At 41.3% G+C, this 16,011-nt stretch overlaps 1 protein-coding gene across 1 annotated transcript; it reads left to right on the top strand.

Annotated features, from left to right (window-relative positions):
• The first annotated feature begins 1,579 nt into the window (after positions 1 to 1,579).
• Positions 1,580 to 14,243, top strand: CD28 (CD28 molecule). The gene is made up of 4 exons (XM_030580993.1): positions 1,580 to 1,750; positions 8,143 to 8,502; positions 8,780 to 8,898; positions 12,761 to 14,243. The coding sequence occupies exons 1-4, from the start codon at positions 1,696 to 1,698 to the stop codon at positions 12,899 to 12,901; spliced, it is 675 nt and encodes a 224-aa protein (XP_030436853.1). The 5' UTR covers positions 1,580 to 1,695; the 3' UTR covers positions 12,902 to 14,243.
• Positions 14,244 to 16,011: the final 1,768 nt, after the last annotated feature.

Below are 16,011 nucleotides of genomic sequence, written 5' to 3'. Positions count from 1 at the left end.
CCTAATTTTTCAGAAAATCTGGAGTTTGAGAGTTGCTGTCAGCTGGCTGGCCTCTGTGTCATGAAGTGCTGGCGACCTTTCAGCAGAAGCCAGCAGCACACCTCCTTCCCCTATGGCAGTCAGCCCAGACTGAGCCAGGCTGCTCCCTCTTATACTGGTGTTGCACTTCGAGCATGCCCAGTAGGGCCATGGGGATGTGGCTTTGTCAGCCCACAGTGAGGGGTTAACCCCCGCAGTCCCAGATCCACACTCCAAAATTCACATCTAAGGAATTTCAGACATTCTTTATGGTGGATGGCAGAACGCATGCTAGGTCAGCTGCTTAATGTAAAGTTTAATATGAACTCAGGAATCAGTTTGATTAAGAAAAAAGGCATAGCACGATATTACGTTTTGCCAAAATATAATCTCTCTCTCTCTCTCACACACACACACACACACACACACACACACACACACACACACACACACACACACACACACACACATTCTCTTTCCTTAAATAGTGAAATATTGTAGCTTGGAGCACACACACACACACACACACACACACACACACACACACACACACACACACACACACACACAAATTCTCTTTCCTTAAATAGTGAAATATTGTAGCTTGGAGTCCATTCTGATGGCGTTTTGAGAGGAAAGTCAAGGCACCATGAGCCAAACTCTACCCATGGATACAAATGTTCACCTCCTATAGATGTCAGTGAAATATACATTCATCCATAGTAGATTTTGGCTCTGTGATTTGTTCTTTTTCTGTGTAGGAAATAGTTTAATATTAAAGATCTCAAGCAGCCTAACCATGCTACTATTATGCTGGAAGGTATTAATGGCTGCCACCAAGCAGGTCTTTGATCTATTAGACAATCACAGACCCTTATTTCAGATTAAATGGAAGGAGCAGTTAAATATTCCTTTATGGCATGATAGCTGGAAACAATAGCAGGCTACTACCATAGGCACAGGGTCATCTAGCAAAGCCTGAGCCAGGCTCAGCTGTAAGAAGGTTCCTTTTAAACTGGTTGAAACCCAGATGCTAGGTCATTGTTGGCAAGCTGTGTGCATTAGAGGCAGGAATCCAGCAAGTTGTTACTGTGGCCTTGAAAGGGGCAGAGAGACGGAGGTTCTTGGCACACAACTGACTGAAGGAACAGACTTGGAAATAGTAAGCAAGGGGATGACCTGCTGTTTGTTTTAATCAACTATGTTCAGGGAGACAGGACTTTGGTTACAGTCTTTATAAATAAACAGGATTGCATCAAAGTGTATATACCTGACTTGTTTCATTACTTCTGCTCATAAGAGAAACAAGTCTACAAGTGTCCACCCAAACTCTGGCTAGCCAAAAGGGGCATGCTATTGAATGTGGGAAGGTGGGCTTTCATTTCCTTTAGCATAATACAGTTTTACCAAGGACAAACTTTTCTTTTAAGCAACAGAGACGAGACTTCCTAAAGATAAAAAGCTGAAGTCATCAAACAACTGAACTTCCGGGTTGAAATGTTGCCATCACAGTGGTTTCAGTCAGTATGTAGATCAAGTACTCCTGAGGGGGAAAGGAGAGGAGAGAGAGAATGTGTGACTGACTGAACAGTCTGGCCCCACCAGGCTGGCTTGTGGTTCAGTCTTCAGATTTCTTTGTGGGGGTGGCATCTACATTTGCACCCCACCATTATCATCATGATATTCTGGATACTCGCTGCTCTCAGCTTCATTCAAGCTGCTGAAATAACAGGTAAACCATTTTGATCCTTTCCATTTACTTTTCTGGACCGTCATTAAGACACAGGAGAATGTATTTCGATGTAGGTGACTAGTTACCTGATAAAATGGATTTTTGTTTTGTTTTGTTTTGTTAATCACAATCTTCTCCAAATTGGAGCCTAAGAGCTTTTTTATTTGACTTCTCTTTAAGTATGTTTTGGAGTCAGGTTTTGTCCCCTGGCATATATCATACTACTATCATACTATATCATAGTTTTGAACATACTACTGCTATCTTGGTGGGTTGTCTTTATTTTAGGATCTAAACTGTTTTGATGACTCCACTTCTCTCAGTGTATATATTTCTGTAACCTCCAGAGTTTCCAATGTGCAGCCCTATATGCCATTGAAAGTTCGCCCTATATAAAGGGCTGCAGGACTTAGCCCTAAGTATACTTGGTGAGAATTAACAAATATGTAAAATGGATACAAATAGAAGTTTTGGGTTTTTTAGGACAATCAATGGGTTGTTGATGGTTGGTTTTAAAAAAAATAATCTATTGCTACCTACTGAATAATCAATTTCCCTCTGAAAACAAAAACATGTCTATTTGGGCATCTTAAAATGTTACTGAACATTTTAAATCTTCAGTTGTTCTTTCTTAGCTTACCCTATGTCTTGTTATCACCTCTCCTATGCAGTTTTAGTAGCTTCATAATTGCCACATCTTTCAAGGGGACACATTAGAATGCAAAGCAAGGCAGGATTGTTTTTGCTAGAATAATCTCAAGTCAAAGTATTGCTGAAATCGTTGGCCTGTGAATTCATGTTGTCAGCTCTTCTCTAAATGTCAGCATTTGTATATTTACAGGAAAAGAGATGAACAGAAACCTGTCCTCCTAACAGAACTAGTCACACGTAGACCATTCTTATATTGCTGCTGTTGCCTGACAGAAGAATTAGAAAAAAAGGAGTTAGAAACAGCTCTTACATGTTTCTGAAATTCTTTCCCTGGTTAAGGATATTATAAATTGCATGAGATCAAGATCGATATTGCTTCAGAATTCATCAGCTTCTGCTCCTTATTCCTCTCCTAAAGTTATAATTCTCTGTTTGTAACATCATAATTATTTCCACAGCAGGCAATGGGGTTGTGACAAACAGATGATTATTACTCTAGGAGTGGGGATAAGCAGCAGGAATAGGTGAACAGTAGGGGGGAAGAGGAGGAAATAATCAATGAGGGGCCAGCAGCTTTAAGCAAATCCTTTGAACTGTACTACAGGTTAATGATACTCCGACACAATGCCGTTGGTACGGATCCTACAGACACTTACGTGCTTGCTTAACTTTAAATACTTGAGCAGCCCCCACTGGTTTCAGTGGGACTACTCAAATGTGTAAAGTTAAGCACATGTGTATGAGCTTGCAGGATGAGAGCTTAAATGAGCACTTGCCATAGGTTTCTTATCCCCTTGTCTTTACATTTAGATCCTCAGATCAGAGATGCTTAATAAATGGAAATTATTATTGTTGGGCCAAATGCTGCAGTCCTTATATGATCCAAATGTCCACTAAAGTCAATGAGAACATTGCCTGACCAAGGCCAACAAGACTGTCCCATTGTTATCATATTATAACACTAGCTCAGAGAACGCTGTATGTTGACCTGAACCACAATCTTTGCATTAGTGTTGACAAAAAGGTACTTTTTCTTACTTGTCTTTCTGGCTGAGTAACTATTTTACTGTAATCTAAGAGGCAGCTAGATTATTCTGTCTTCAGTGTGTGTTTCATAACCAATACAGGTGGGTTCTCCCCACCCTTGTACTACAGGAAATCTGCTGGCTCATGGTTTTTATGGGTTAAAAACCAACCTGTAACCCACCTAGGTTACTAGTACATAGAATGATGTGTATGCATGGTGTGTATGCATGGTGAGCAGTGGTTTACCAGACACTAGGATGACATCAACACAGTTCCTCTTCTTCGAACAAGTTAAACAGACACCTGGGCCCTGTAAATTAAGAAATTGTGCTTAAGTAAAGCAGTAGTATATCTTCTGGCATTTATTACCTTTCTCCATACAGTACTTAATGTAAGGAAGGGGAGATTAGCAAGGGCATGAGTGTCTCATGATCAGGAGAAGTGGATCAGAGTAGGATGTTTCATTTCAGGGGAAGCTGCATATCACAGACAGCTGGTTGAATTAGCCAATTAAAAAAAAAAAGTAACAGAGAAAAGACCTTTCTGAGCATCTTGAAAAAGACTGGAAGTAGCTGAACAGTACAAATTGACAGCCTTAAGTCAGAATTGCTTTTTTTTTTATCATATCGGTGTATGTTTCTGTTTATAGTTTTTTTAGCCCTCTTCAGATTCCTCCCTTCCCGTTCAAATGGGCCTTTTCTCTATTATGTTTAGCTGTTCAGAACCTCATCCCATATTCCTAACAAAGGCAAAATAACTATTGTTTTCAATATCTGTACTGTATAGGGGAAAAGAGGGAATAAAATGATTTGCTTCTCTGGTCTACCAATCAAGTGTAGGATGTTTTGAATCACTTGCTGGCTATGCATGGAAAATTTTGGAAAAACAATTATTCTTCCTTATTTTTATGTTTTCTTGGGTTCTTTTCCTAGGCCATAGTGACTTCAATGGAGTTTTACTTGCGTAAGGTGTATGAGATCAGAATGTCAGTGTTTTACAGTTATTAAGTATGGTTAAGATTTTTTCATGATGAAAAGTCCTAAATTCTATTATAATATAAATTTAATATGAAGAATGTGGTGTGAAATGCTTTATGACAAGGAGATCTTACACAGACTACGTGCAACAGTTGCTTATAAAACTGAAGGTCCCGATCCTGCAAATGCTTACACATGTGCTTAATTTGCTACAGAGAGTGGTTCCACCCCAAGACTTTAAGACTTTTATGAAATTGTAGATAGTGATTTCTCATAGCTGTTGCTTTCTGGGCTGGGTAAGGCCAGGTGCAGTCATAGACGTTTATTATTATGTAGCACTTACAACGGAACATTGCCTTTGGAAATAGCAATCATAGAACTATTTATGGGAAACAATTCACAAATGGAAACACCTACTAAATGTTTCAATGTTTTATCATTTTAACAAAGCCCAAGTGACACTTACAAGAAAAGTGTTTTCATGAATGCAAGATAAACTTGACCGATGCTTGTGCAGTGTGTTAGTATGCCAGCCTCTTAGAGACCTAGGTTCAAATTCTGTTTACTCGCCCGGAATCAGCTCCTGTTGAGGATTTATTCCAATCCTGTTCTGGTCACAGGTAACCACAAGAGCTTGATGGGCTAATCTTATTCTCTTGTGGACCTAATATACACTTTGCCATGACTGATTTTTTTCCAACAGACAGAACCACAAGAGAGGGATAAGAGGCCTTGCTGGGGGCCGGGACTCGGGTGCTTTGGTAGACCTGCATTCTGAGGTCACACAACGCTTCCTTGCATGATGCCCCCATCAATGCACATAGCTTACACGAGGAATAATTTGTTCCACATAATGAAAAACAAAAACGCTCAATCTGTTTAGGCGGTGGTGTGATTTAATATAGTGGAGCTAAGCCTGGTTCTCAGCTTGAACAAAACATTTGTAAACAGTCCTCATCCACTGACCCATGAAATACACTTTGCTTATGCTATTAAGGCATCTTGTATTCCATACGCTTGATTAACGAAGGACAAGAACCTATGCTAACATCTAATCAGCATTGGAGGGCTTGCAGATTTGGCGCCATGGCCAAGAAAGCAGGAAATAATTTGGGGTAGAAAGGCCAATAGATTTTAATCTCATACTGTCAGCAACACATCGCTGAGGGTGCAAAAACGATCCGATACTGCAGTTAAATAGGGGAGTTTAAGATACATGGTGTTACATACCGCACATCTGAGATTAGAATGCAACCTATGGCAGCAAAGCAATGTGGAAGGTTACTGGGCTCCCTAGAAGAATCTAAACAATGACATGAGGGGCTTGCCTCAGTGATGAGACTTCAGAGGGTTTCCCTTTGGCCCTAAGCAAGACTGGCCAAAAGGATCTGTTTTTTCTTCACAAGTGTTTGTGACACTTTGCAGGTATTTCTCTAATCGGCTAATGTTTTTTGAAGTTTCTGAGCAAGGATATTTAGATGGGGAGCTCTCTGGGGCAGGGAACAGCTCTTTGTTATGTATGCTTATAGCATGAAGCAAGATGGGACCCTGGCCTCTAGGCACAACTGCAATTCTACTCCCAATAAGAACATGTTACCCACAACTCCTTGTTCTCCAGTTATGCAAAAACTAGGAAACACTCACTCCTGGTAGGATTCGTAGGCCCCAAATGTGATAAATATAAAACAATTCTGCTAGTGTCTTGCACACTCCAACCCAGGTCATATATTGATTTTCTTACTAGGTTGAACCACATCCGGCTACCATGTTTGGAAAAGGTGTTAAACCCAGGCTACAGTCAGCGCTAAAACATTTTCAGACAGCACTTAATTAAAATGATTAGCTTAACACATTTCAAAAGCAGGCAAACAAACCAAACATTTTTCCCCTTAGTGTAGACAAGGCCTTAGACAGCCAAATAGTGCTCTCAGCTGTCTTGGGACAATGGGATGGAATCCAAAATCTGGACCACTTTCTGCCAGTGTACAGGGACTCCCTGCTCTGAGTTAGTTTCTCGCTCTTCTTGGGGCAGGGCCTCCTGGGTTTTGCAGACACAGGAAAGTAAGCACGGTTTGCAGCAATATGTACAAGTTTGTCTCCCCCGCACTAGTATGCACAGTGCAGCAAGGGGCCCCAGGAGAAATGACTGGAATCTGCCTCTCCCTTGTATTCTCCTCTTGCTAGATAGGGGGCTCTGCAAAGCCACTATGCAATGCCTGCTCTCTTTCTTCTTCTTCAGAGAATACAAAAAACCAGAGGCTAGCAAACAGTTCCTGGAATGGGAAAATGGCTAGCTTCTGCAGTAGTGAGTTAAGCTGGCAATCAAAGAACTAATGCTGGCTGTAGGGATGCCCAATCTTACATATATTCAAGACTCCAGTTGGTGGGTTGTCTCTGTTGCCCGCCCCAGATCAGTTACTGGCCAACATGCCCTCTCCTTTCCTAAATTCCTCTGCATGTGTTTCCCTCTGTCCAAGTCCTCCATGTTTGCTCTACCCCCTCCCCCAATGCTTCCTCCCCATCTCCGGCTGCTCCCCATATCCTTTTCAACAGATGCTATCCAATTGCTGTTAGGCCAGTGAGCAGAGAGTTCCTGAGGGCAGTTTCTGAACCCCTTCTTCTGCTAAGCCACTGGTGCTCCACCCACTTCTGTTCTTCCAGTCAGTCATCTGAGGAGTGGGGATAAGGTCTTCTAGACTCCCACTAGCTTACATAGGACCTTTGCTCCACTCCATTTATTCCCTAGTCCTTCTAAGAGGTTGAGGAGAAGGATAGCAGGTTTTGAAGCAGAAAATTGGAGGGGAACACAAACTGAGGCAGAAACAGTTTCCCTCTCAGCATCTCCTGTGACTGTGCCCATGCCTCGGCCAGATAGAACCCACAAAGGCCTTGTGTAAAAGATCTGCACAAAGACTTATGTGGTCACACACATGCATTATTGTGAAGGTTTTGCTGTTGGGAAGAGTCGTTCCCCCTCTCACTTCTTTTCTCTGCTCTCCAAAGGAGTGTAAGGTCTCATTGGGAAGGACTACTCTTCTTAAATAAGCAGTCTTCTATGCAATCCATTTCAGCGATTCAACTTCTTTTGGCACCTGGTAGTACAGAGAGACCCCAGGGACAGAAAACACATCGTTCTTATTTATCAGGCCAGTCAGATCAAGTAGAATTCTGCTTTTGTAAGAAGTGTATCTTCGGGCCATTAGTGTGATAAATGCCATAGATTTAAGTCTTTGTCACCATCTTATGTCTGTTTCACATAAGAGGTTAAGAAGTTACGATAGCAGCTAGCGTATTTTTTTTAGCTTAAGTTGTAGAGGCTCATGGGTCAAATTCCAGTGATGGCCCAACTGGGGTCAGTTACACCATCAAGCTATTTGCCTTTTAATAAGGTTGTTCTTGGAACAGAAGGCATATGTATAATGGTGGTCCTCTTTTTTGTTGATTGGTAAGCTAGATATTAAATACATATTTCAACTTTGTGGTGTCACTAGGACACTCTATGCTCAGGAATGAATACACTAGTGTGTCTATAACTGGGACAGAAGTTAGAGCTTCAGTATTAAATGTCACACTTGTAATCCAACTCAGAATGAACACACTCTTGATGATCACAGCGGTAGATACACAGTCTCAATGGGTATTGGTATGTCAAGCAATTGCACCAGCAGGATGTGATTTTTAAAAAAATCATACAATGTATTTTATAAAAAAATGTTTTTTTTCCATCCTCTCTCCCAGAAAACAAGATTTTAGTGGAACAGCCACCTCGAATCATGGCAGCTAATGAAAATGCTACCTTGGCTTGCAAATATGCCTATAATGGAACTGGGAACGAATTCAGAGCATCACTGAATAAAGGAACAGACAGAGCTGTTGAAGTCTGCTCTGTTTCCTGGAATGGTTCCTTCCATAACCATCATACAAATAAAGATTTCAACTGCCTTGTTGCAGTTGATAGCCATAAAAAGGAAGTGAATTTCAGTCTTTGGAAGCTGAATACTGACCAAACAGATATTTACTTCTGCAAAATTGAGGTCATGTTTCCACCTCCTTACATCTCCAATGACAAAAGCAATGGGACTGTCATTCACGTGAAAGGTAAGACACAAAATTATAATTGTCCAATATCCTTTTCCTTACACGTGCACCTTAACGCTCTAGCTCACAGCATTGAAGATCCCTGTCAAGCACCTAATGACAATTTCTCAGTGAAAGGCAAAATTACTCTTCCCCCAAATAATGGGTCTAGCAACTGCCACTTTCATCTACTAGCCATAGAATTTATAGAAGAGTGTTGGAGCAAGGAGCCAATAAATGGAAATGAAAGTTATTGCTTTTATGTTCTCTGACATTTTTTCTATTCTATTTCTTTAAGAGAAGCTCTTCCAATTACCAGTATTTCAATCTGCAACACCCTTTTGGGCTGTGGTGGTGACTCTTGGATTTCTGGCTTTCTACAGTGTGCTAATAACTGCGGCATTTGTTATCTGCTGGGTAAGAAATGAGTTTTTTTCCTTGTTTTATGTGACTCAGGTACACCCCCACCCTTCCACCCACCAGCTTTCATCCGGCTTATGCAGTCACCTCCCACAGTTATTGCCATCTCCTGTCAAAGAACAGCAACGGTTCTTCACTCTGGTTGCTTATGCTCATCCAGTCACAGGAAACAAAATCTGACTGCCTGCTGCAGTCACATCAGTAACCAGGTAGGAAATCAAGGCTCCATACTAGAGTCCTAACCACGGCAGGATTCTCACTGGGACTTTAGTAGGAGATTTGACTGTGTCAGAGCTCCAGGCTCTCTCACTGTCCATCCCTAGTAACACTGGGTTGGATTGTTCCCTCTCATAATAAACCCAACAGGAGAGGAGGCAGCGGCAGGAAAACAGCAAGAAACCCTTTGTAAACTACTTCCTAAATTATTCTCTAGAAGGATACGGCAGATAAGGTGACCAGACAGCAAGTGTGAATACTCAGGACACGGGATGGGGGGTAATTGGCACCTATATAAGAAAAAGCCCCAAACATCGGGACTGTCCCTATAAAATCGGGACATCTGGTCACCCTAGTGACAGACCATGGAGCTCACCTACATTATGCACAGGTCCTCTGGTTCAGCAGTTAGCCAAGCTCTTCCATAGGGCTTCATTTTGTCTCTGCAGCAACTCTCTCTCTTCCCCACTTTCCCTGGTAGTCTGACTCCACTGGACTCCCTCTGGCCACTACCCTTGCTGTAAGTTGTTCTAAAACAGGAGGAATCTCCACCATGGAGTGGGCAGCATAGGAAAGATAATGCAGTCTCAGAATCTTTTCTTTAAAAATAACTATGAAGAAAAAGGGGGGACCCCTGACACCCCTTGGCTCCATCCTCTTCTGCCTGATTGGAAACACAGATCTGCAGGGCCTGGGAGAAAGGAGATGCAGATGCAGAGGCAACATACATCCTCTTCTGTGCATGGATATGTGTGTGTGTGGGAGTGGGTGGGTATGATCCCCATATTGTATAGAGTATAGCTAGAATATTTAACTCGTGCGGGCTTGAATAGTGAATATATAGAGGAACTCTCCTCCTTCCAGTCTCTCTCTCTCTCTCTCTCAATATATTTTTTCAACTAATTGCAAGGTAATCTGGCTGCAATTCCCTGACCCCTCCTTCAGATTAAACCTGACATTTGAGTACAGAAACCCAGTCCCATTGCCAGTCAAGGTCTCTAAATTGCATCATCATTGTCATTCACAGGCATAAAGTTCATTGCAATGAGAATTCCTGATGATATGCCAGCTGGATCAGGCCTTGCCATTAACAAATTTAAAGCCAGCGAACGCTCTCTTCTCTCCCATCCCCACTGAAGAGATTTTCTCTGATTTTGTCATAGGAAAGCTTAAATGGTACAACTAAAAAGTGAAATTGCTATGCAGCATCTGTGCCTTGATGAAATACTGTCATTTCAGATCCATAATTTTGTGTCTGAATAATTTTTTCTCTACTATTTGGATTGTCTCTCTCTTACATCTCAGATACAGATTCCTACTAAGATGACATGCACTCCTACAGAGAATGGCAATGTAGCATTCTGATTCTGTGTTGTGCTGGCTTCATCCATTTTTACCTGCTGCTGATATCCTCTGAATAACATGTATTCAGAGTGCTGACATACTTATAATGCTGTTGGATGTAAATAAGGATGGCTAATAAAGATTATGGGTACAAAAAAGCTGTCCACAATGATAGAATGAATTAGGATTTGGCCTAGCTGAAACTATGCTCTTACACAGTTTTTGACCTCCGTTAAGAAAAAGTTCTTTGCTCTCCAAAACCATCAGTCCTACACCTTCATCTTTGTACAGTCAGGCATTTATTATGTTAGTTAAATATTTCTGTAATAACTCAGACAAAAATAACTCAGACTTAGCTAGAGGATTTTAAAATTGTACATTTGTCTATCCACACACAGACATGTATATATCTATGTTATAGATTATATACCTGTACGAGCACACATGTATGTATCTAATGATTTATATACACACTGCATAGTTTATGAGTAATGTAATTTACTTTTGCAAACTTGAATGAATGAAACTTGGTCACCATTTTAAAGTCAGAAAATATTAAAGTTGCGATAGTAACCTTAACTCCCTGTTGTTGCACATAACTAACACAATTTTGCACCTCCAAGGGTATCTACACAACTCCCATCCAGACCAGTCAGATTAACACATGCATATCTGAGGGTAGAATTGCACTTACTGTATTCTAAAATATTATGTAGCAGTAAAGCTCGTAATCCAAAATATTCCATCTGTGCCTGTCACTATTTGAAATTTAACGTTTCTTCACTTCAAAGAGGTGAAAATAATCTCCTTAACATTATATTTATATGAGCGATTTTTAAAAAAATCATAATAATATAAAAGGAGCTTAGAACTCTGAAACCCCAATCTTCCTACCGGCTTCCTTGAGCATTTGAATTACTGCAGACTCCTAAGTACACAACTGTGGCACTCCACAGTGAAATATCCAGCATAAAATATGTAACTAACCTTTATGTATGTTATTCCATAGAACTGACATTTACTGCTCAGCTGAGTCGCTTATAACTCCAGATTTAAGGCCGTATATGTATATATAAATAGGCATACATACACACTTTACATGCTTTTCAGGCAAATTGGTCTGTAGACTGGCCTTCTTCGAGGACAAGACCTTTGAAACCTAAGCAGATTGAATTGTGTTTTTGTGTGTGGGCACATGCATGCACACACAAGAAGATTCACAAGTGTTTTGGAAAAAAATATATTTTTAGTCCTTACTAAAGTAAAAAACTACAGACTATGCTCAAGCTTTTGAAAATATATCAAATGCAAGATATTTCAGCAAACAGATGTTTTTAGTAAGTTACAGCCATAGAGTTGTGACAGAGGGGAAGCCCACTGCCCAGTCACTAATTCACAAGAGATGAATTTAGATAGGAATAATGGTCTAGAGAATAGGACACTGAGATAGACTGCAGAAGCCAGGGTTCAGTTGCTTGCTCAGCCACAGACTTCCTCTCTGACTGCAGGCAAGTCATGTAATCTATCCTGTGCCTCAGTTTGCTATCTGCAAAATGGGGATAGTGCTTCCCTACTGCACAGGATTACTGTGAGGCAAAAGTCCATTAATGAGCATGAGGTACAGTGCTCAGGGCCAGACAGATGAGAACAACCTCATCTCTGCTTCCTTCACTCCTCAACCAGCAGACTGCAGATTGTTTGGGAGATGGAGGACAGGGCTGTACAGTTACATACAGGCAGGAGGCGTTTTCTGTCACTCTTATTTTGTTGAAATTAGCTATTTTTAAAAAAATTTCTAGTTAGAAGCTAGGAAAGCCCCTTGCTGACTGCACTTGCTTTACTTCTGCTGAGTCATTCCTCCAGCTAAGAAGGTGGTTAGAAGAGAAGTTAGAACACAATCTTAGTTTATAGCATTCTCTACCAGGAGAACTCTCTAATACTACAGCTTTCTCTGCAGGTGGGCTGCTGGGCCACTGACAGGAGAGGAGGGCAAATTTTGCAGAACATTTTCTCTGACTACTCATGCTGGTTTTTAGATTAATTTATTTAACTTTAAGCACTTGATTCAGTGCTTTCCTGAAAAAGTTTTGGGGAATAATTCTGAGTGGTGAATATGTTTGATAATAGCATGACCTGCTTGGACAATTCATTAATTGGGAAAGAGGAAAAACGAATCAAGTCCTTTATTCATTATGAGTCCAGTTTCAAGGAACACTCCGGAGTCCATGCACAAAGATTTTTTAAAAATTATTTAGCCTAATCTAATTGCAGAAATGTTTTCATACTTCCCCCCCTGTAGTGGAAAAACAAGAAGAACAGAATCTTGACGAGTGACTACATGAACATGACGCCACGCCATCCTCCTGGCCCAAAGAACAAGCATTATCAACCCTATGCACCAACTCGGATACACACGGAATACCGCTCTTGGGAACCATGACTATCTGCTTACCAAGCTGCTAATATCGCTGGTGTGCTTTTACTCTGCCACGTGCACTTCGACGTGAAAGGACAGCCTGCCATTAGTTTGTCATATCTTATATTTGATGACATCATAGCAAGTACCGGTCACACTTAAAACTGTGTAAAAGTAGGTTGTTTTCTATGATGGCTGAAAACTAGCTACAACTCATGTTCAAGCTTGATGGTGGGTAAGGGGGAAAGATAACACTGGATCCAGTACAGGGTATATTGTTCACCGTTGCAACTACCAATCTTTCCCAATCACTTTTGCCTTATATTGAACATTAATTTCTAGTCAGAAGTATGTTTAACTTGAAGAATTATAAATCTCTGAAATACAGTCCTAATTGGTTACCATTACATATGGGACCAAGTAAACTGTTGATGTAAAAATTGGTCCCCTCTCACTTCAAAGAGGAGAATCCAGTTTCAAGTTCCAAACATGTGCTTAAAAGAATAGGAGAGGGTTTCAGCTGTAGGGAAAAGTCAGCTGCTAGCCATGTGGACTATTAGATTATTCCACAGATGGGCTGTAGTGACAGATCCAGGACACTCAAAATCCACTATACATTGAAAGTGCAATTCTTAAATTCTTAAACTGGTTACTGTGTAATATCTGTAGGGGAAGAGGGCCCCCTATGAAACTATTTCATACAGTGAGAAAGCAACCAATCTGCAAGGCAGGTCTGGAACAACAGGGGATGAAGAAAGATCTGCAGTCATCACGAAGAGAACTCTTTTGAATTAAGTTGGCCTACAACAAGAAAACACCAGGACTTGGCCAAAGTCATAGGAGAAGCAGGTGAGAAAATCCTCATTAGAGTTTACTGAGGGTAGAATTTCAAAAGTGGGCCGGATTTTTGAGTGCCCAGCACACACAATCGGGGCCAGATTTTTAGCTGAGCTGAGAACCCAGTGTGCACACAACATGCTGAGCTCTCCTGAAAATCTGTCCATGTATTCTGGTGCCTAAATAGCAGCTGAGCTTTTTTAAAAATCTGGCCACAATGTTGTGTGATCAGATCATTTGAAATTTGCTCCTACACACCCTATCATTGGAGGGTCTGAGTGACCTCAACGCCCATTGCAGTCAAGAGGAACTGAAAGCTCTCAGCACTTTACAGGAGCTGTTCAGTACCTTGAAGGATCAGGCTCTGACTGGGGCCTACTGTTCTTATATAGACTTTTCTCTAGGCATGTTCCATGGAGGAGTAAAACAAGGGCTAGAATAAAACTCGTTCAGTGATCATAGAATATCAGAGTTGGAAGGGACCTCAGGAGGTCATCTAGTCCAACCCCCTGCTCAAAGCAGGACCAATCCCCAAATCGTCCCCTCAAGGATTGAACTCACAACTCTGGGTTTAGCAGGCCAATGCTCAAAGCACTGAGCGATCCCTGCTCCAGTGATTTTCATGTGACGTGTTTCTTTTAATGATGATTCCAAAACTGCAGTAGGGTCAGCTCAATACAAAAGCTATTCCCAAGCTTAGAAGAAGAGGTTCCTTTACCGGTTCCTCCAATCCTTCGAAAGCTGAGCAAAAGACAGAATTTCTGTCCGTGTGAAAATTCTGATAATTCTACATTTGTTGTCACCTTGAACCAGAACAAAAAGATCCCTGGCTTCGATCTTAAATGAAGCTTATGGGCAACCCTAAACCACCTCCACACAAATCATGGCAGATGTGGATACTTGATGCACAAATGGAACATTAAAAACTCTCTGGTGTGCGACTGCGGTCACCCAGAACAGACCACACAACATATAACAACTCAATCCCTGATTCAGAAATACAAAGGAGGCCTCACAGCAAAATACTCCGCCACTCTTGATGCAATTACTTGACAACCACCTAAATGTAAAATTATAGTTGTTGCTCTATATGTACACATCAGCCATATAAGAAGGACAAAAATTTGAAATACCAAAGTTTTTCACGGAGCAGAAATTCCAAAAAATTTTGATCCAGAAATGGTGAAACAGTCCAAGTCAACATTTTCAATAGAAATGCAATGTTCTGACATTCCTGACTCAAACTGTTTCATTTAATTTTGTTGATCTGCCTGGAAATGCATACTTTTAAATCAGTTTAGTATTAAACTGCATTTTCTTACAGAGCCACATTGCTGCACTGGAATTCAGTTCAGGAGTCTGATGCCCTTGCTCTCAACTATGGACCAGGCATCCTGGCTGGACTACATTTCCCATGATACAACAGCAGTAATGTGAGTCCCATGACAGACTACTCAGCTTGGTCAGAGAGGAGACAGTGTTGCATCATGGGAAATATAGTCAGGCCAGGGAAGGTAGGGGGCTGGAGGCAAGCTCTGAGTCCCATGAGCCAATGTAGCAAAACAGGGAAATGGGATTTAATGTTGAACCGACTCAAAATGAAACATTTCTGGTCAGTTTAATAAATAGAAATATACCAATTTAGGATGAACCAGCCCTAAGCTAAATATTTTGATCTGGGTTTCCAAAGGGAAGGAAAAAAAATCAGAAATTCAGGAAAATTAAAATTTTCCTATAAAAAATATTTTTTGCAGAAATTGCATTTCCTATCAGAAAATCATTCTGACAGAAGATTCCTGATCAGACTTAATTCCATCCTGTCTAATTTAAAACTATATAGGGTTAAGTGCTTAAATATGCCCCAAGGAATAATTTTGTGTAAATAAGGGTAGGAAGACCCAATGGGGCTTTTCCGTCTTCCCTTTCTGGGCTCAACTGTATCCATTGCAGGAAGCACATAACTCCATTGTCCCAGGAGCAAGGCAGGAACTTGCTCAGATGCTGAGAGTCACAGTCTGGTCCCTGCTTCTTCCTTGTGCCATAGGAGAAGTGAGCTGTGCCACTCCTTTTGCTGCTGCAGCCTACTTTCTCTGAACTAGCTCCAGTACACTGGCTGGTATCTTGGGAGGGGTGGAGCCAAAGCAGCCTGACCACTCCCTGCCTCTGCGTTCGCAGCCTGACCACTCCCTGCCCATCTGCATGGATGGGGGGGAACAGCAGCCCAGTGGCAGCTACTTGCCCCACCGTGTAGGGACTAGCAATTTGGGTGGCCTGTGCAGCAAAGTAAAGGGATCTTA

Source organism: Gopherus evgoodei, chromosome 11 (genome assembly GCF_007399415.2).
Source record: "Gopherus evgoodei ecotype Sinaloan lineage chromosome 11, rGopEvg1_v1.p, whole genome shotgun sequence".
Taxonomy (NCBI): Eukaryota; Metazoa; Chordata; order Testudines; family Testudinidae; genus Gopherus; species Gopherus evgoodei.
This window is presented reverse-complemented; position numbering and strand designations above follow the sequence as displayed.